At 43.8% G+C, this 19,876-nt stretch overlaps 1 protein-coding gene across 4 annotated transcripts in view; it reads right to left on the reverse strand.

Annotated features, from left to right (window-relative positions):
• Positions 1-18,909, reverse strand: part of PLCB2 (phospholipase C beta 2) — a 56,164-nt gene extending 37,255 nt beyond the window's left edge. For 3 of the 4 annotated variants that reach the window (XM_081207972.1, XM_081207971.1, XM_081207974.1), the window contains exons 1-5: positions 18,537-18,909; positions 11,063-11,140; positions 3,947-4,015; positions 1,218-1,358; positions 390-469 (exon numbers count right to left, since the gene is read on the reverse strand). In XM_081207972.1, the coding sequence (XP_081064098.1) occupies positions 390-469; positions 1,218-1,358; positions 3,947-4,015; positions 11,063-11,140; positions 18,537-18,620 (452 nt within the window). In that variant the 5' untranslated portion in view covers positions 18,621-18,909. Of the gene's footprint in view, positions 1-389; positions 470-1,217; positions 1,359-3,946; positions 4,016-4,545; positions 4,645-11,062; positions 11,141-18,536 lie in introns of those variants that run through there. The other variant, XM_081207973.1, reaches the window with a different exon arrangement.
• Positions 18,910-19,876: the final 967 nt, after the last annotated feature.

A 19,876-nucleotide genomic window follows, 5' to 3' on the forward strand; every position in this document is an offset into this window, starting at 1 on the left:
CATCAAAATACAAAAGAAGTGTAACAGTTGGAATGATACACGCTTGCAGTGTATCATCACCTGATCAGGTCCTAGCTAGCCACGTCCTGCTTTGGGACACTATATGACATAAGGGACTGAAACAGGACATTCAACTCTCTCTCCCAGTTTTCCTTTTTCCAGCTGACATCCAGTATTCCATAGCTCTGCCCTCACTGGGCTGGATTTTGGGGGGGAGGCACTGACACATTACTTTTAAACTGTTGTTCTGTACTTTGCAAACTTGAGAGTTTCCATAAGCACCCCAGGGTTTATCCCGCGCTTTCTGTTGGCACTCAGCACATTAGCATGCTATTTGAAGGAATAACAGAAAACACTTTGTAGTATGAAGTTATTTGATAACTACTTACATTCTCTCCAGGAAGGAATAGCGGGAAGCATTATATACAAAGGGGTTCCTAGAAATGACCATGATATCATCTGCCCAAGCCTGAAAAAACAAGATGTGCGTACGCATGGAAAGACTGGAAAATGAACTGTGCAACACCCTCACTTCCAGTGCCGCTGAGCAAGCGTGTTATGGCCAAGTTCCACATAGAACTTGTTCATTCTCTGCCCTTGTTATCCTTTCTAAAGTGATGCCCTCCAGCTAGACAGCCATTGAAATAAATGATATTTAGTTTCTGGTATATAAGCTTTAAATCAGGATTTTAGTGGAACAAATTATTCTTTTCCCTGTTTAAAGAGTACATCTTACGGGTACCTGTCTATAATAAATAAAGAGCATCAAGGTAAAAAACCCACAAAAGTTTATTTATTTATTTATTTATTAACTTATATTCTGTCTTTCCTCCAAAGAGCTGAAGGTAAATAAGCAGACATCATTTTCTCAGTTCCTGTTTTCTCAAGTTGAAAACAGGTGTGTCTTGCAAAGCATCCAGCAAACTTCATGGCCAGGCAGGGATTAAAACATTAATCTCTCAAAGCCAAACCCAGCACTTCAAATATTTTACTGGCTTTCTCAGTGACTCAGCATGGATGCTCCATTTATCTTTTTGTTTGCACAAACTTCCAGGATAATTGAGGAGCAGGGCAGCATAAACTGCTCTTTTTGTGAATAACATGTGCTCACTCTTTGAAAAATAAGTCACTAGCGGACAGTTTGCCCATCATCCCATCACTCCTTTCAGAACTCTTCACGATGCCCCAACCCAACCCCTTTTATAGTTTTTCAGTACCTTTCCAACATTTTCTTTATAGGAAACAAAATTGTGAAAAGTGAGATCCACCAAATCAGGACCAGAAACCACAGTCAATGTCTTGAGAAAGAAATTGTTGTCTGGGAAGTCCAGGTTGAAAACGTCTCGGAGCTTCTGGCTCTGCAAAGGATAGACAAGCATGAACATTCCAAGTAGGAATGCAGAGGGCAGGACAAGTTGCCTGCCTGAAACAACAAGAACTGGGTCAACCTTTTGCTTGAAATTCAAAGCGGAATGATTCAGCTTGAAGATCAGAAAACATTAACCAATATAGCATTTTTTAAAAATTATAATTCCCTTTACTCATTGAATAGTGTAGTACTTTATTCATTTACTGTTTATAGAAGGAATGGGGAACCTGTGGCCTGCCATATCATAGAATCATAGAATCATAGATTATCTTCTCAGTGCTGGCTGACACAGATGTGATTTAGGAGCATCTGGAGTCACTAGTTCCCCATCCCTAGTTTACAGAAAAGTTTAACATGTTCCACCCCAGCTTATTGAACTTCTTGCAGAAATACTATAACAGGGTCAGATGCTACAATAAGCTCAGAGCTGTCAGAAAATAATGGCGGCTTTGCGTCGAGATTGTCTCCTCCATTGTTTCTGGCCATGCCCACGATCAATGGCGGTTGTTCTCCGCAGCCCTCCAGGGGCTGCAGGGAAATTCAGGCAGGGGGAAGAGAGGAAATGAGGCGTCAATCCTCTTCAGTGGGGATTTCACTGCATCCCACAGTGTGGCACAATCCCGTGTCTGCCAACTTGAAAGGCAGAACAGGACCGAACTGGGAGTGTGCCGCTGCCATTTGTGGAAGGTTCCTCTTCAATTTGGATAATTGGCATTCATCAAGAGGTGCTCTCTAAGCATCATATGCTAAGAGGCTGCAATCAATCAGCTGCCGAAATAACCAGGACTGGTTTTCTGAAGGTATTTGAATGTTTTCTGAAGCTTGGGAATCCTTACAACAGCCTCAAAGGAAAGAGGGAGGACAAGGAGCTTTGTGCTTTCTTATGGTTTTCTAATGGTCTTTCTATTTCTTGCCCTCCCCTATGATGAAGAGACATGTGTAGTTGCTACTTTGTTTGATGCTTCAAAAACGGGGAGGGGCAGTGGCGGAGGAAGCCTCTCCATCACCTGGGGCGTGGTGCTGAGAGGTAGCGCACGTGCGGCAGCCTGTATGGACTGCTGATTGAGTGCCATCTGTATGGGCTGCCGCGTGTATGGACCCGTACACCTGGCCACTCTACAGCTGGGGGGGGGAGGCAGCGGACCATATTGACACCCCCCCAGGGTGGCACCCGGGGCAGACTGCTCCCTGCCCCCACTTTGTATGCTCCCGGGGAGGGGGGGGCTTTTCAATTATGCTTTACAAGGAATTTAATAAATTTTTGCTATGCCCCCCCCCCTTGACTGAGACAGAATGGATTTTATTCATCACCACTGCCAGACCAGGGTGTTGTTGGAGAAATCCAAAAATGACCCGCAACTGGATAGCTGCTGAAGAGAGGTTGATTCTTAGGAAAGTGTGTGCTGTGTATTGTGTGCCGAGAAAGAACTCCAGAGGGGAATTTAATGGCAGGTGTCTGGAAAGTTCACTCTGTGAGGTATTTATGGCTGTGGCTCACATGTCAGCCTGATAACAGTGGAACTGAATGGAATGTGACCTTGTACCACTCAGATAAACACTGCAAAGAATTGAACAACGAGAGAAAGAACTGAACTCTTTTAACACTCCAAGTCTGGAACAAAAATGTACATGAAGGGCTACAAGTGAAATGGATTATATATTTACAAGAGGAAAATGAGATTCTGATTGTAAGGTGAAAAAGAGGACAGCTGGAAGAATGGTTTAATGGCAAGTGAAGGATGTCAGCTGAAGACTAAATAAGAACTGAGCAGCTGTGGGGGAATATATTGGACATATGATTGCAACAAGAGTGGGAAACCTGGTTTTAAGAAATTGTATTAAATTAAGTAATTTGGTTTGATTTTTAATAATTTGGAAAATCAATAAAAATAATATTTTTTAAAAAGAGAGATTGTCTCCTCCATAAGTTATACTGAAACTTACAGTACCATACTTGTCAGGAAATGTGCATGTTTCACACGTTTGGTTCTTGATGCCAGATCACAGGTAAGTTTCACCACACATTATGGAAAGGAAGGGAACAAACTTCTCATGGGGCTAATATTTTTGCAGCAATCCTGTGTTTTTCACCATGTATAATTCTGTCCCAAAAACAAGGACTATGAGATGTTGTCTTGTTAATGTGGGACTTTGCTGATTTTGACAAAAACACCCCATGCACACTGGATATTGCTTGCACCAACTTTAGCTTTCATGGGAATGTTTTCTCTCTCTTTTAAATGTGGGCCTACGCATGCCCATTTATTCACTAGACTTAAACTCTTCCCCCATTTTATTTTACCTATTTTGTAACCTCTTACATAAGCACTGTTTAGCAGTTTTTCCTGAATATTTTCAGATTTTGCACCCACTGTCCACTCCCAAATTTAGCAGTGCAAAAAAGGATACATTTCCTACAGTCCAGTGTTACAAAACACACAATTTGCTACCACAAATGAAAAGAACAGCTCAGTCAATATGAGAGGAAGAAGTCAATTAACAAGTTACAATGGCATCTCCCAATGAGTATTGCATGGATAACAATTACTAATCCTATACAGTATGCCACAAACTCACCTTGGGAATCTTTGCAAATTTCCCTATTCTAGTATCTCGAATGCTTGTAATTTCCAAAAATTCCATTTCCTGCAAAATATCAAAAAATAACATTCAAGTCTCGAGCAACTGTAAAGGAAAGCACTTGCATTCACAAACCCATTACTCAGCAGCCTAATCACATCTTCTAATGTACAAAACAGCATGCATTAAACATTACCCATTTTTCAACAGATTCCATTAGGGGCAGGCCCAGAGAATGTTACCACTACTAAGCAGTAATTGGTAATGTCCAAATCATAACAGCTAGCTCAGTATCACTTTGATGTTTGGAATCTGTGTTATATAAAATGCAAGGTATCTTCTCAGAAAATTAGAATTCTTCTTAGCTTTAACTACTACAGAGACTCTCACGTGAGTATTCTGTGGAAATATTGGGGACGTTCTGAAACGTTTGTGTATTATACTCAAATGGCAACTGGATCTTTCACTAGCTGTCTTCTTTTGAGTATCACATACTAATGTTTGCCCTTTGAATTGGGCCTAGAAACAAACTGCCAACCCATACAGGTGCTTTAAAACATGAGAGATCTAAACGGAACCCGAGTCAGTAATCTGACCACTGCATTTTCCACCCTCCATTGCATTTTCCATGCAGTGTTATGAGCCACTGGGTTAGTTTATCTGAAAGGAGCTTGCTGGGAGAATTTGCGTCTGCAGAGTTCTTTAGCCCGCTGAGGACGCATTCTGATGACATCATTGGTTCACGCTACGCCAGTGGCGTAGCGTGGGTTGTCAGCACCCGGGGCAAGTAATTTGCGCCCCCTAACCTGTGGATTTGCGCCCCCTAACCTGTGGATTTGCACCCCCTAACCCTAACCCCCAGATGTTGCGCCCGGTGCGGCCGGCCCCCCCTGCACCCCCCACGCTATGCCACTGCGCTACGCTGCATATACAGTGATCAGGGCAACCCACACAATACGGTAGCTTTGCACATCTCCTTCTCCTTCTTGTACTTGCACTTGCACTTTCTAACCTTCAAAGTCTGCTGGCTCTCAGCGGCATTAGCACCCATCAGCATGGGCACAACTCCCTCCCATGGTTACTGCTTAGCAACAGCAGTCAAATGATGGAAGCTTTAATGTAACACACCACTGATCTGCATCAATGCAGATCTTTTTTATTTGGTTTTTACTTTCATAATGGGGTATAACAGCAGGGAGCTCAAGAAGCCTAAAACTCCCTTGTTTGTATTTTCAAATGCTGACAAGCAAATTTCCAAGAACATCTCAATTCTCATTTGCTGATTCAGGCCAAATGGCATATTACATGCCTCAGCTCTTATTATTATTATTTAACTTAAAAGCCGCTTCAATTTGTGAGCAGAGAAGGGGTGGGTGGGTGTAACCCTTTCCCTGCTGGCCATTTCCACACTCCAGATTGCTCACTTCATTCATTCTGGAAGAAAAACTTAGAAGGAGGAAGCAGCAGGAGGTGTGTCATTTGGAGAGAGAAAATAACGGGGAGGAGAAAGTTAATCACCCCACTGCCCAGTAACTTCACCACTCAAAATCTGGCATCTCACAGGATACAAGATCCCATGGAATCTGATGGCAAACAAGTGTAAATGTTACATTTTTGTGTACCCTTTCTGGCAACACCTTAAAATGGATAGGAATAGAATTCATATCCCCAAAAGAACTACATGGATAAACCATTCTGACGGAACTTTTTGTACACTGCTATACATTTGTACAAAAAGTCACCCCCCCCCTTGTACAAAAACTGGCTTCGGAACTGGACTGTTTGTTAGCTTGCCCAACAGCATTTGAGCTCACCTTTGTTTACAAGCTCTTTTCACAAGTGGGAAACCAGCCTGTCACTGGCCTCTCCCAGTGTGGAATTAAACAAACCACCATCCTACTCCCATATTTGTTTATTTTGCTTAGTATTCTAATCATAAGACTACTGAATTTTCCAGGCAAATGAGACACCTGAGTTAACACTACCCTCAGACAAGCCCATCTCTTCCGTTGACAAATTAGTGAGCTATCGGCCACCAACTACATGCAGCAGAGTGCAAGAGGCCCCACTTCACTCTCTAGAAAACTCATCCCTAACTTCAAGGGTCCCTATACTGCAGGAAACTAGTACCTGGCAGAGCCGTGAGTAAGCAGCAACCAGGTGTCAGGAGGTCAGAGCTTTGTGTGCAACATGTGGCCTGCCTTGTACCCCTAAGCTAGCCAGCTCCCCTCAGGTGTGGTGGAGAACACTGGCCAGATTGACATCACACATTCAAAGTGCTATGATACCACTCATGGCTCCCCCCCAAAGAATTCTGGGTGCTGTAGTTTGTTAAGTGTATGACTGTAGTTTGTTAAGCATGTTAAGGGTGGGACTTGACATGATTACAAGGTAAATGTCTCAATTTAGTGTGACATGTTATTCTAGACAAACGTTTGAAGGCATAACTATCAGTGATTATTGGCCATGATAAGTGAATGGAGTTTCCAGGTCCAAATTCAATTATATCTCTGAATATCACTTGCTTGGGAGCAACAGCTATTGTATTCATGCCTTGCTTGTGGTCTCCCTAGAAACATCTGGTTGGCCGCTGGGCTAGATGTGTGTGTCGTTTGATCCACCTGGGATTTTCTTATTGTCAGCAAAGTCACTTAAATACAGTGGTACCTCAGGTTACATATGCTTCAGGTTACATACTCCGCTAACCCAGAAATAGTGCTTCAGGTTAAGAACTTTGCTTCAGGTTGAGAACAGAAATCGTGCTCCGGCGGCGCGGCGGCAGCGGGAGGCCCCATTAGCTAAAGTGGTGCTTCAGGTTAAGAACAGTTTCAGGTTAAGTACGGACCTCCAGAATGAATTAAGTACTTAACCCGAGGTACCACTGTAATGCAGACAGATTTCAGAGAGAAATGTCCTGATAACACATTGCAGAGCAAAATTGAATGAAAGCAGTGTATAGTTTGAGGAGAAAGAAACAGAGAAGCTTTGCCTTTCTTAGTTAAGGCCTTGTACATAGCTCCCTCAGGGCTACATAGCCAATCAGGGCATGAGGTGACTCAGCAAACATCATGTCACTTTGCCTTGTTGCCAAACAAAACCTCCGCCACCCTATCTGGTTAGCAGACCTATTGATAGCAGAGTTAGCCCTTACGTTACAAACTGAATGATCCCTGCTGTTGGACTTCTACTACTTCTAGTCTTCCAAGAGGAAGTGAAACCTGACAAATTGTCAACCTCCTGACATAGTTACTGTGCATAGTTACTGCTATTGTCTTATTCTCAAGCTTCAGTTACTCCTGTGATTAAGAGAAGGAAGCAGCCCCAAACCACAGTATCATACTTAACTAGAAAGCAGAACTAAATGATCAGAGGCTCTCAGTCCTCGCTGGCCTGCTCTATCTCACTGCGTTTTCAGTTTTCATGGAGGAGAAGGAGACAAATGGCCTTCCTTTTCATGTGGATTATTGCTCCACTTACCAAACATCCTTACACCTGGCTGGTTCATGCATATCACTTGGAGCCACAGTTAAGCCTAACTGGTTTGGGAATAAATGTGGAGTGCGCTGGTGTATGGAGCTAGAATTACAGCTGATTGTTCCTCTTCATGCTGCTTCTGTGCTCACAGGATCTAAGCCATGGTTTCGGCTGGTATTGTGTCCAAAGAGAAGTAGTACCACACTATTCTACCTCGGTCAGACTACAACTGGAGTACTGTGTCCAGTTCTGGGTGCCACAGTTTAAGGATATTGACAAGCTGGGATCGGTGCACAGAAGGGTGACCAAGATGATCAAGGGTCTGGAAACCAAGCCTTATGAGGAGCGGTTGAGGGAGTTTGGAATGGATGAGACTGAGAGGAGATATGAAAGCCATCTTCAAATATCTAAAGGGGTGTCACATGGAAGATGGGGCAAGCTTGTTTTCTTCTGCTCCAGAGGGTAGGTCTTCAAGCTACAGGATCAGTGGCTTCAAGTTACAAGAAAGGAGATTCTGCCTAAACATTCAGAAGAACTTTCTGACAGTAAGAGCTATTTGACAGTAGAATGGTCTCTCTTAGAAGGTGGATGTTTTGAAGCAGAGGTTGAATGGTCACCGGTCATGTGTGATCTAGTTGAGATTTCTGCTTTGCAGGGGGTTGGACTAGACACTCAAGATCCTTTCCAACTCAACAATTCTATGATCCATTTGGTATCCACATACCAAAAATCCAGAAACCCATGGCAAGTTTTCAAGCTCCCCATAGGCATTTGGCTGGCAACTGTGAGAACAGCACACTAGATGCCATGAGACATTGCCCTAACCCAGCAGGTCCTTGTTATGTTCTTATGTTCCTTCTTTTCTCTGTTTTGCCAAATCTGCAGGACAAATCTACCCCAGTCTCAAATCTTCAAGGCATCTCTCCATGTAAGGCAGCCTAGTGCTTCTATAAGTCCCAACTTTTACACAAGCAATGAACAACAAGTACATGCTTTGGCCAGGTGACAGTGGGAAGTGGCTCTTTGGAAGAGCTAAACTGGATGTTTCAAAAAGAAACTGAGACTAAGAGGATGCCTAAAGAACACGTAGCACCTCCAGCCGTGACAGAGATACTGGAGAACAGGATGCACAAGTACTTTGTATTTTCTACCCCCTGCATGTTCAATTCCATGCAAACCAGGAGCAAAAGATTAAGAGCATCAGAAAGGTTAAGTGCAGAATTAATGTCTGTGATGTCCCTTCCAAGTGAGGAAGTGTGGCTCAATGAAAGAGCACATGGTTTGTACTCAGAAAGTCCCAAGTTCCATCCTTGGCACCTCCAGTTAGAAAAGATCAGGTAACAGCTGATAGGAAAGTTTTCAGCCAGTCAGGGTAGACAAAGCTTCTAGCTGACTTGGCATGTCAGCTTCCTATGAGGCTTAGAGGCACATCATAGGTGATGTATAAGGTTGAGAGAAAAAGTGAGTTTGGAGGTTGCCTGCAGTAGAAAGAAGTGGTCAACAGGCATGGGGTATTCAATGTAACAATAGTTACATTTCTATTCTGCCCTTCTACCCAAGAGAGTCCAGGACAGCTAACACCAACGTGGTGAAACAACACACCATTACAAATAAACATATTTAAAATATTCATGCATTCATATAGGATTTTAAAAAATGACCTATGTCTAATATTTTAGAACACTACTGCATGAGAAAAAAATGTTCTCACACAATTAAGAATAAAATCACCATCATCACTTCCCACGAAGCATCTCCATACATAAAATAGTTAGCTTTCTAGTTTCCGCTCTCCATTGACTCACTGCTTTTCTCCAGAATTCCCCAGATGCACATGCTGCTCAGTCAGCAAATATAATTAATGCCCTTCTAGCTTGGGAGGGGCCAGAGCTCAGCAGCAGAACACCCTCCTTACATGCAGACGTTGGGTGCCTGGTATCTCCAGGTAAAAGGATGTCAAAGAGCAGAACTGGGTCAGGGACCTCCGTCATAAGTTCAAAACTTTGCATGATGCAAAGATAGGTGTAATGCTATGACTGCTTTTTCTGAAGCCTCCAAGAAGAGCCCATCTGGAGTTAGAATAAAGGGGATCATTCCCATTTTTCTTCTGCCACCAAGCTGTCGTCCCCCCCACAACCATATGTGCAAACATTTGCTTAGAACCCCACATGAATGGACCTGGAGTTGAAAACCACAGCTGCGTAGGAAACAGCTGCCTCACAAAGAGTCAGATTGTTCGTCCATCTACCCCAGGGTCACCTACACTGACTCGCAGTGACTCTCTAGGGTTCCAGACAGGGGTCTCTCCCTGTCTTATCTCGAGATGCCGGGGACTGAACTTGAGACCTTGTCCATGCAAAGCAGATGCTTTACTACTGAGATAGAGCCAGCAGAGAAAAAAGTAAGCGCACCTTCACCCTCTCCCCACTTCTTGCTTCATCACTCACAATGGGTTCCTCTCAAAGCTGCTTTCCTTCAGAAAAAGGTGAGGCAGGAGGGCTGTGTGCTTCACACATTTGCATTTAAGACATAGTTTGCCCCCTAAATCAGAGAAGATGTCTGGGACTGGGTTAGATAGTTTGACGGAATGGTCTGATTTAGGAGATGGGAGCTTCATAGATGGGACCTATGTGCTTTGCCCTTCAAAGACTCAAACCCAAAGAGAACTAATGGTTCCTCATCATCCTTGGGGGGTGGGGAGAGGAGTGACAAGCAGGGTTCAGCCCTGGGCCTGTTGTTGTTGTTCAACAGCTTTATAAACTACATGGATAAAGGATTTCAGGGGACACTCATCAAATTTTCAGATGACATCAAACTAAGTGGGTAGCTAATGCTTCATAAGACACAAGTCGGGATCCAAATTACCTTTACAGATTGGAGAACCAGGCCCAAACTAACAAAATGAATTTTAATAGCGACAAATGAAAGGTTCTACACTTAGGCAGGAATAACCACCTGCACAAATGTAAGATGGGGGACACCTGGTTTGCCGGTAGTACATGTGAAAAGGATCTAGGTAGACCACAAGCTTAACATGAGTTAACAGTGTGATGCGGGGGGGGGGGGAGAGCTAATGGTATTCTAGGCTGCATCAACAGAAGTATAGTGTCCAGGTCAAGGGGATTAATAGTACCGCTCTATTCTGCCTTGGTCAGACCACACCTGGAGTGCTATGTCCAATTATGGGCACCACAATTTAAGAAGGATGCTGACTAGTTGGAATGTATGCAGAGGAGGGCAAGCAAGATGATCCAAGGGTCTGGAAACTAAGTCTTATGAGGAATGGTTGAGGGAGCTGGGTATATTTAAACTGGATAATAGGAGACTGATAGGAGATATGGGGGCCATCTTCAAATATCTAAAGGCTCCAGAGGACCGAAATCAATGGATTCAAGTTACAAGAAAGGAGATTCCAACTAAACTTAAGGAAGAACTTTCTGACAGTAAGAGCTGTTTAACAGTGGAACAGTCTCCCCCGGAAGATAGTGGACTCTTCTTCCTTAGAAGAATGCTTTAGTTGAGATTCCTGAATTGAAGGGGGTTGGACTAGATGATGACACTCTATAATTCTATGATTCTATGACTCTGGTATCTTTTGACATCAACATCTCCAATTAAAGACTGAGGATCAGGACTTACCTTACTCTGCAAAGTCCAATAGAGATAAAAGCCCTTTGGGTCTACCCGCAGAATCACAGGAGAGGCAGTTGCTGTATCCTGACAAAACCAGAAAGCAGGTTTGTTTGTTTGTTTGTTATTTGTATTTATTGGTCACTTTTTTTGCACTCAAGTGCACCAAAGCAAGTTATACAGTAAAAGAAAACAACAAAGGCAGTAAATAGCTCAGAAACTGTCATTTATGTTTTCTACTATATCTGTGAGGGAGAGGAAATGTCACTTCAGCTGCATGAGGTGGGCTGGAATGACATATATTTAGGGTAGGGGATGCCAACATTTTACCTGTTGGCAGGGCCTTGCAGAGCCAGGCAGAGGCCTGGCCCAGTGGCCTGAGCTTGCAGGGCAGCAGCTGAAGAAGGAGCAAAAAGGGTTTTCTTGTGTGCGGCGCGCGCATTTTGATCCATCTTTTAGATTTAGGGGAGCTAGTCTCAAACGTTGTTGGGGGAGACCCAGTTTTTTTGGGGGGGGAGTTATTTGTCCTGTCTTCACGCTTTTTATGATGGAGGACTGCTGTAGCCACCCCCAACGACACGTTCTCAAGATGGAGGGGGAGGGAACAGCTGTAGTCGCTGTCGTCCCGGCAGACTGGAGGAGGGCAAATGTTGTCCCTATTTTCAAAAAGGGGGAAAGAGAGGACCCAAATAATTACCGCCCAGTCAGTCTGACATCAATACCAGGGAAGATTCTGGAGCAGATCATTAAGCAAACAGTCTGTGAGCACCTAGAAAGGAATGCTGTGGTCACCAATAGTCAGCATGGATTTCTGAAAAATAAGTCATGTCAGACTAACCTGATCTCGTTTTTTGACAGAATTACAAGCCTGGTAGATGAAGGGAACACAGTGGATGTAGCCTACCTTGATTTCAGCAAGGCATTTGACAAGGTGCCCCATGATATTCTTGTAAAGAAGCTGGTAAAATGTGGTCTTGACTATGCTACCACTCAGTGGATTTGTAACTGGCTGACTGACCGAACCCAAAGGGTGCTCATCAATGGTTCCTCTTCATCCTGGAGAAGAGTGACTAGTGGGGTGCCACAGGGTTCTGTCTTGGGCCCGGTCTTATTCAACATCTTTATCAACGACTTGGATGATGGACTCAAGGGCATCCTGATCAAATTTGCAGATGACACCAAACTGGGAGGGGTGGCTAACACCGCAGAGGACAGGATCACACTTCAAAACAACCTTGACAGATTAGAGAACTGGGCCAAAACAAACAAGATGAATTTTAACAGGGAGAAATGTAAAGTATTGCACTTGGGCAAAAAAAATGAGAGGCACAAATACAAGATGGGTGACACCTGGTTTGAGAGCAGTACATGTGATAAGGATCTAGGAGTCTTGGTTGACCACAAACTTGACATGAGCCAACAGTGTGACGTGGCAGCTAAAAAAGCCAATGCAATTCTGGGCTGCATCAATAGGAGTATTGCATCTAGATCAAGGGAAGTGATAGTGCCACTGTATTCTGCTCTGGTCAGACCTCACCTGGAGTACTGTGTCCAGTTCTGGGCACCACAGTTCAAGAAGGACACTGACAAACTGGAACGTGTCCAGAGGAGGGCAACCAAAATGGTCAAAGGCCTGGAAACGATGCCTTATGAGGAACGGCTAAGGGAGCTGGGCATGTTTAGCCTGGAGAAGAGGAGGTTAAGGGGTGATATGATAGCCATGTTCAAATATATAAAAGGATGTCACATAAAGGAGGGAGAAAGGTTGTTTTCTGCTGCTCCAGAGAAGCGGACACGGAGCAATGGATCCAAACTACAAGAAAGAAGACTCCACCTAAACATTAGGAAGAACTTCCTGACAGTAAGAGCTGTTCGACAGTGGAATTTGCTGCCAAGGAGTGTGGTGGAGTCTCCTACTTTGGAGGTCTTTAAGCAGAGGCTTGACAACCATATGTCAGGAGTGCTCTGATGGTGTTTCCTGCTTGGCAGGGGGTTGGACTCGATGGCCCTTGTGGTCTCTTCCAACTCTATGATTCTATGATTGTAGGTAAATAATGTGCCCCCCCCCCCCGCGCCTCTGTGTTCACCCCAGTGAATCCCTTGCAATTGTGAATACGCTGACTGAGGCCCCCTTTGGAATCGGAGGCCTAGGTCAAGTGGCCCAGATGGCTCCCCCCTCTGTCTGGGCCTGCCTGTTGGACTCCAACTCCCATCAGCCCCAGACAGCGTGGTCCATGGCAAGAGATGATGGGAGTTGGAGTCCATCAACATCCAGATGACTCCATGTTAGCTGCTATTATTATGATTAAGATTATGATTAAGATTATGATTGATTTAAGGTTTTCCCCTATGCTATCATTTGTTGACTTCTATCCACATATATTTAGGAATTGCTGTATCATAAATAGAGGAATGTATCCCACATTAAAACAGTACAAACTTTTCTACAGCTGAGTGGAATTCTTGTGCTGCCCTTATTCCTGCCCGTTCTGCCACCCCACTTTCTTCATTAGCGGAATTTTCAGAGAGGAGAGAGAGACAGAGACAGAGACAGAGAGAGAGATTGAGATTTCTTAACCTTGTTCCTTGACTTCCCCCCACCCCCCTTCATGCATCCCAATTTCCATAATTATGTCAGCAAGTTATTATTTCTCCTCTTTACCATCTTAATATAGCATTTTTTATAAAATATTTAGATTCTTTCCTAAGTTGGACTCAAGTTCCCTTCCATCGATTTCCCAATTTGTATTAGATAAAAATCATGTTAACTAAACCCAAAAGTCATAAGTGATTTTGAAGTTCTGTTTTCCCCCTCCCTCCCATCCCCGGTTTCCGTCCCTTCCCAAATACATGTCCATAATAACAGTTCTTAGCCTGGATTCCTCACATCCAAGGCCTTCAAATCTCTTTCAGTCCCTCTCCGCCGGTCTTGTTGGTAGTCCTTTATGTTGGTCAGCAAATCTCGAAGGAGTTCTGTCCCATTCAAACCAAGTTTTCTTCCCACAAGAATACTTAAAAACCACTGCTGCAAAAGCTCCACAGACCCTTCATCTTCAAAGTGGAGGCCCCAGTCATATTTCTTCCTTATTTTAAGTTCCTGTATTCCAAGTACTCCAGGGGCCTCCTCCTTCATCTTTCGCATCTTTCGCAGATTTGTAATCCATGTGATCCAAAGGTCTTCTTGCTTATACTCCGCTAATGTAGCCTTCTGGTTGGTACTTTCCATCTGTACTTTGTCCTTTCCTTGTTTAGTCTTCAATTCTTGAGATATCTCTTCCAATTCAGCTGTGGATTCTTTCTCATTCAAGTCCTCAGTACATTCAGCAGAGCTGCTTATTCCAGAGGTCAAGGTCATGAGTTGTTTGTTCATAGTCAGACTCTGCTCTTGTAAAATTCCCACAAGATAGAACATTCTTTCTATCTCAGCTAGTAACTTTCCATCCACAGCCATTGTAATGTCTCAGAATTCCCCCTAGAGGGAATCTGGTTACTTAGCAATCTTTTTCCAACAGTCCTCTGCCTCGTTGGTTTCTTTGTTTCCAACAACTTTAATTCAATTGTATCACATTTAGTCCAGGGAGATCTTAAGTAGCAAGCTTTTTTACTTTAAATTGCCCGTTTGACAGCTTTGACAGCTGTCAAACTCCTTTCCTCTTCAGCAGGCTCAGAGACAGGACGCTCCCAGGCCCGGGAGGGGGGGTTGCACACGACAAAAGGAAAAGCTTCTAAAATTCCACTCTTACACTCCAGCTCAAAACTTCTTTTATCAAATCGTGAAAGTTAATGTCTTTTTAACTCACCCCGAAAGGGTAGGCTCTCCAACTTAGTTCTCCTGCTATTGCTTTAAATCTTCTGCAGGAGGGGGGGTGCGGACTTCCCTTTGACACATCCCCCGGTCGTATCAAATTCAGAAATAAATATTTTAAAGTCCAAATTCCAATCTACTCACGGGTTGCTTCTTTTCAGGTCCGAATTTAAGGAAAAAAGTCAGCGCTCTTCAGCCATGGCACACGGCTTCGCTCCGCTGGGATAGCGGTCTACTCCCAGCACCACGCCACTCTCTGTACCCTCTCCGAAGCCTTTAAAAAGGCTCTTCGTGGGTCGGGGAGGGCGCTTAAGGTGCCCACCGAGTCACCAGGTCCGCAGGCATCCGCGCCTGCGGTTTTTGAGGGTCCCCGCGTCGCCGTCGCGGCAAGACCCGTCCCCAGCGGAGCCGATTCCCTCCGGAGCTCGGAGGGAATCCGCCATTAGCTGTTCACGCCAACCCGGAAGTCAGAGATTGGGGGAGATGGTTTTAAAGCATGGGACAGAGCTTCAGGAAAAGTTTGTTCTGGATTCCAAAATTGAAGTGGCTATTTTTTTTAGGTGTTTATTAGTTGCTAATTTCACTATGTAATAATTACTTCCACTTTCTTCTCCAGATCTGAGGTGAATGAGCTTGGCTACAATTCCCTTTTATTCATCTCAAAGCATCTGGAGGAGAAAGTGGAATTCAAAATGTCACACTTGTCTAAAAGAAGAGATCCTGAAGTCTTAATCCAATTTGTGGGACTTTTAGTGGGGTAGATTTGCTGCAGCTTCTGTTTTCTGTGGTTTTACTGCTTTGTTTTTGCAGTTTTATTGTATTTGTTTAAACTAACTACTCAGTCAGCATTTGGATGTCTTTGACAGCAAACACATTGATTTGGAAATGGGGAAGGAGTGGAAATTAATATGATAGAGGTGACAGCTGTGCCCCCCCTTGTTTTGTGTGATCAGCCTTTTTCTGCATCATAAAAGACTCTGAGCTGATTTTAGTTCTTAAAATATCTATGACACTCAGATGTACTGAGCTGCACCGCACCACACCACACAGAATGAAGACCATGATGAAGCCTGCCCTTAAGAGCTTTCTGTTTCACCATTAAAGCCATAGTTACATGGTCTATCTCCAAGTGACATACAGTATCTCCACTTACAGAAAACTTGTGGCTGCTGAGTCAGTTGACAGTAACAACCGACACAGCTGTTACCTGAGGGGGCAGCCAGGTGATAGATTCCTCCACGACTGATTCAGCACTTTAGCATCCAAGCTGGAAAGGCTGCTGAAGGAAAAGCTATCAAATAGTGCAAGCATTGTGTACTATACTCCTGCCTCTGGAATCTGCCACCCACAGTGGCTTGGGATATTACACTGTTAATAAGAAACTTCTGCTTGAGAATTCAAGAGCAATGATAATATAAAATGTAAAGGGACCCCTGACAGTTAAGTCCAGTCGCGAACGACTCTGGGGTTGCAGCGCTCATCTCGCTTTACAGGCCGAGGGAGCCGGCATTTGTCCACTTCCGCAGACAATTTTTCCAGGTCATGTGGCCAGCATGCCTAAGCCACTTCTGGAGAAGCCAGAGCAGCACACAGAAACCTTCCCGCCGGAGTGGTACCTATTTATCTACTTGCACTGCATGCTTTGGAACTGCTAGGTTGGCAGGAGCAGGGACCGAACAACTGGAGCTCACCCCGTCGCGGGGCCTCGAACCGCGACCTTCCGATCAGCAAGTCCAAGCAGCACAGTGATTTAAACCACAGCGCCACCCACATCCCAAATGATAATATAAAGGTCCTCAATAACATTTTTTTAAAACCCTCTATAATTAGTTAACGTCATCCAAAGGTATCTCCTTAATTAACATACATGAACCCATATAATCTACACCAGGTTTTTTTTTTTTAAAAAAAAAACAACGAACACCAAAACAAAACAGGAAGGAGTGCATTTGGGCATCAAAGCACAATGGGGAAACATTTTTCTGGTTTGACCTGAATTCCAACACAGGGAATGAATATTGTCACCAATGCGGGACAATATTCTATACAGCTGAAGCCCTAAAAGCAGGGGCAGGGAAGCATTTTCAGCCCAAGGGCCGCATTTCTTACTTTGCTTCCTCCAGAGGGCCACGTGATAATGGTGGGTGGGACCAGAGGCAAAAGGGAGTGGAGCGATGGATGTAAACTATGCCTCTGTATATTTCTACACGTTCTCACACGCCTCTCTGTAGCTTCTATCCAGATAAGCAAGAGGCATTGTTAGAGTTTAAGGACACATTCCAGCCAGGCCAAAAACACTGGAATGCGCAGTAGGTCCAGTGAAGTTTGTGGGGCTAGCTGGTGAGAGACCTAAGGGCCAAAAACAGATGGCTGCAGAGCCATATTTGGCCCCTGGACCGGAGGTTCACCAACCCTGTTCTAAAGGAAACACAGGTTAATGATGCAATCACCCCGGTGCCAAACTGGAGGCCTCCAAAAGGACAGAAGATGAGCCTGCTGGAAGAAGCCAGTGGTCCGTCTAGTCCAGCATCCTTTTCTTACAGTGGCCGACCAGATACATGTAAGCTGGATGTGAGCACAAGATAACTCTCCCCACCAGCGATTCCAGCCACTGGTATTCAGAGAGGTATTCTGTCTTTGATAGTGGAACCCGTTGATGGCCTTCTCCTCCATGAATTTATCTAACCCTCTGTTAAAGACCTTTCATAGTTTGGGGACATCACCAAAGCATGCTAGGCTTACTGCACATAAAGTGGCACAATAACATCCTCACATCATGTCGCTTTCTGCACAAAGGTTATGAGATGCTGCAGAGTACATGGACCTGCGGAAGAACCACACTGGCCTCTGTATTTGCCAATATTCTTCATTTGAAACATGAAGTTGTTTCCTATTCACTCAAAGACTGATATTAATCATAGATCAACACGGTGAATTTGTCATTTGTGCCAGATAACACAGCGTATATGAAGACTGTGGTTGACTTACTTTTGAAAGATCTCACAGATAATTGGATGAACTTGCAGAAACGCGGCCTCTTTAATGTGATTCTTCCCAGGGCAGATTCACGTTTATCACTTGTTATTTACAGAACTGTGAAAACTTACATTTGTTTTGACTGGCTGGTGATCAGCTCTTTCGTATGAACATGGCCTGTTGCTCTTTGTTCAATGCTGCTATATTTATAGTTATTTATTTGATATATGCTTTACTTTGGGTATTCAACAGGTTAAGCTTGAAGAATGAAGAAGATGATAGATATTAAATGAAGAAGATGATAGATAAATAAATAAATATAGATAGATGATGATAGATAGATAGATAGATAGATAGATAGATGGATGGATGGATGGATGATAGATACTATTCCTCCACACTTCATAGCAGTGCCTTCCATAGGATGGCTGGAATATAATAATAATATCTCATATGCACAATAAAAATGCAGGAGTGGGCCCACCACAACTTTATAATTACTTTGCATAGTTTTCCTCTTTTTTACTCATCACTCATTGCTTCCCCCTAAATCTTACCACATGCAAACATTCATTTATTGCCCTCAACCACAGAAGGAGAGATTTACTCACTCACATAGTTGGGTAGCTATGTCTAGAACCCTTCCACTTCCTGCTTCTCAAGAGCCCCAAACCAGGGTGAATTAAAACCCACGGTACTCACATCATCCCACTTGATAAAGCGTTCACCTCTGGACATGTATTCCTTCACCTCAGGGGGAGTCAAAATAGGGGTAAGCACTGACATCTTGGCATTCAGATCCTGACTCGTAGGACTCTTGTTCTCAGCTGCCTCCTTCCTCTCTCTCTAGATCTCCTCACATAACGCTCTCCGTTGCTTCAGGAGCCAGAGATGCTTTATAGGCCAGAGAAAACACCAGGACAGCTCCACAAACTGAAAGCAGAGACGCTGATCTGCATGGCAAATTATCAGCTTTCCAGAAGAAACAGGTGAGCTCTGGGAAGCCAACAGCCCAGAGAATGTGGGGTGGGCAGGCGGAGTCGATTAGCAGGCTGCTCCTTGCAGAAACCCACAAGCAAGGGCTTCCTGTTATGAACTTCCTCATAAATGCTTCTGCTTCCCTCCTCTCAACTTTACAGTTGATTCATAAAGTATTTCAAAAGGGCTTGAAGGATTTCAGAGTTCCTTTTCAAAGCTGTTGTTTTGGTAACATTTCCTCCCTAAAAAGCTAAGGGAGTGGTATTATCTGCACAACACAAACACACACACAGCTATGCCTGGAAATTTAGGGGTGGGTGTGGGGTGGGGACTTGTTGATACCAAAATATCTCACTAGCAGTGAGAACTATTTGGGGTAAAACAAAGTCTTTTCACAAATGATACTAAAGAATTGTAGCTAAAACTATGTTTCAGAGTATGGGAGGCCCACATGGACAAGAATGTACACCTGAATTTTTTAGAAATGGCTCTCTATTCTGCTTTCAATATGATATTGACAGGGTCACTGTTAGACATTTCAGTGCCTGTGGCACAGCAGGAAATGGTGCCCCCTCCCCAACCCAAAGTCATGGTGCGTAGTATCTAAGGTCAACCAAGTTATGTTAGCATCTGAGGTAGAACATCCCACAAACACCTCTCCTCCATGGTAGCAAAATACAGTTATAATAAATTAGGCAGCAAACCATTTGCTGTCTTTCCATGGCACCCAAAATCTGCTGCCCGAGGCAGCTGTCTTGCTCTGCCTAATGGTTGGGTTGGCCCTGTTTATGAACAATATCTAACAGACAGAATAAGCATAACCCCGGTGACCTGGAAGTAACTCCCATTGAACTTAATGAGATTTGCTTCTGAGCAGATAGATATACCTTTGCATTATGAATCCCTGTATTGCTCATTGTAGCAAGGGTCCAGACATAGAAATATTATTATTATTATTATTATTATTATTATTATTATTATTATTATTATTATTATTATTTCTCAAAGGTACTGCTTCTTTTATAGTGTAGGGGCAATGCTAATCTTCTCTGTATTCAAAACAG

The sequence above is a fragment of the Podarcis bocagei genome (assembly GCF_964188305.1).
Source record: "Podarcis bocagei genome assembly, chromosome: 1".
NCBI lineage: Eukaryota > Metazoa > Chordata > Lepidosauria > Squamata > Lacertidae > Podarcis > Podarcis bocagei.